At 52.7% G+C, this 1127-nt stretch overlaps 1 protein-coding gene across 1 annotated transcript; it reads left to right on the top strand.

Annotated features, from left to right (window-relative positions):
• The first annotated feature begins 318 nt into the window (after window positions 1-318).
• LOC139458726 (uncharacterized) lies at window positions 319-759 on the top strand. The gene has a single exon (XM_071240134.1). The coding sequence runs from the start codon at window positions 319-321 to the stop codon at window positions 757-759; it is 441 nt and encodes a 146-aa protein (XP_071096235.1).
• Window positions 760-1127: the final 368 nt, after the last annotated feature.

Raw genomic sequence — 1127 nt, 5'->3', positions numbered from 1 at the left:
ACAGGCTCGGGTACTTGTGTCTCGCACCTGTCAGGTGTAATATGGCCGTTGTGACGAGGTCACTGGAAATCGTGAATAGATTAAAGGATTGTCGTCAGGCCGGTGATGAAAGGAACACAGACAAAAAGTGTAGCTATGACTTGTAGATGATTTAAATGACAAATCCTTTGATCACCGATGTATCGATCAGTCTGTTAAATGTTTGAGGAAGATTGTCTCATGGTCTGGTTGTCTCTACATGCAGTTGTACATACCGAGTGTGATCAAGCAATGCCAAGTAGTGCGGCCACATTAGTCCTTGTCTGTGGGGGACGGGGAATGGGGGACGGGGAACGGGGAATGAGGGTCGAGGAATGGGGGACGGGGAATGGGGGACGGGGACGGGGACGGGGAATGGGGGAATGGGAGACGGGGAATGGGGGACGGGGAATGGGGGACGGGGACGGGGACGGGGAATGGGCAACGGGGAATAAGAGACGGGGAATGGGGGACGGGGGACGGGGAATGGGGGTCGAGGAATGGGGGACGTGGAATGGGGGAATGGGAGACGGGGAATGGGGGACGGGGGACGGGGAATGGGGGTCGAGGAATGGGGGACGTGGAATGGGGGAATGGGAGACGGGGAATGGGGGACGGGGGACGGGGAATGGGGGTCGAGGAATGGGGGACGTGGAATGGGGGAATGGGAGACGGGGAATGGGGGACGGGGGTCGGGGGACGGGGGACGGGGAACAGAGCAACGCAGGCATCACAAAGTAAAGACTAAATCTCGTGAATGTGGGACATCTTGTCAGTACTATAGCAATAACTAGACTGCTATTATAGGAGATAAAATATAACCGTCAGCGGTATATGTAACATTGTCACAGAGGATATTTCACTATCCACGTCCCATGCACTACAGTCACAGAGTATATTTCACTGTCCACGACCCATGCACTAAAGGCACAGAGTATATTTCACTATCCACGTCCCATGCACTACAGTCACAGAGTATATTTCACTGTCCACGACCCATGCACTACAGTCACAGAGTATAGTTCACTATCAACGACCGATGTACTAGTCACAGAATATATTTCACTATCCACGACCCATGCACTACAGTCACAGAGTATATTTCACTA

This window comes from Haliotis cracherodii, unplaced genomic scaffold (assembly GCF_022045235.1).
Source record: "Haliotis cracherodii isolate W230 unplaced genomic scaffold, xgHalCrac1.p SCAF_13, whole genome shotgun sequence".
Taxonomy (NCBI): Eukaryota; Metazoa; Mollusca; class Gastropoda; order Lepetellida; family Haliotidae; genus Haliotis; species Haliotis cracherodii.
This window is presented reverse-complemented; position numbering and strand designations above follow the sequence as displayed.

Excerpts from the sequence above, each read along its gene's own strand:
- LOC139458726 (XM_071240134.1), top strand. The coding sequence starts at position 319 with ATGGGGGACGGGGAACGGGGAATGAGGGTCGAGGAATGGGGGACGGGG.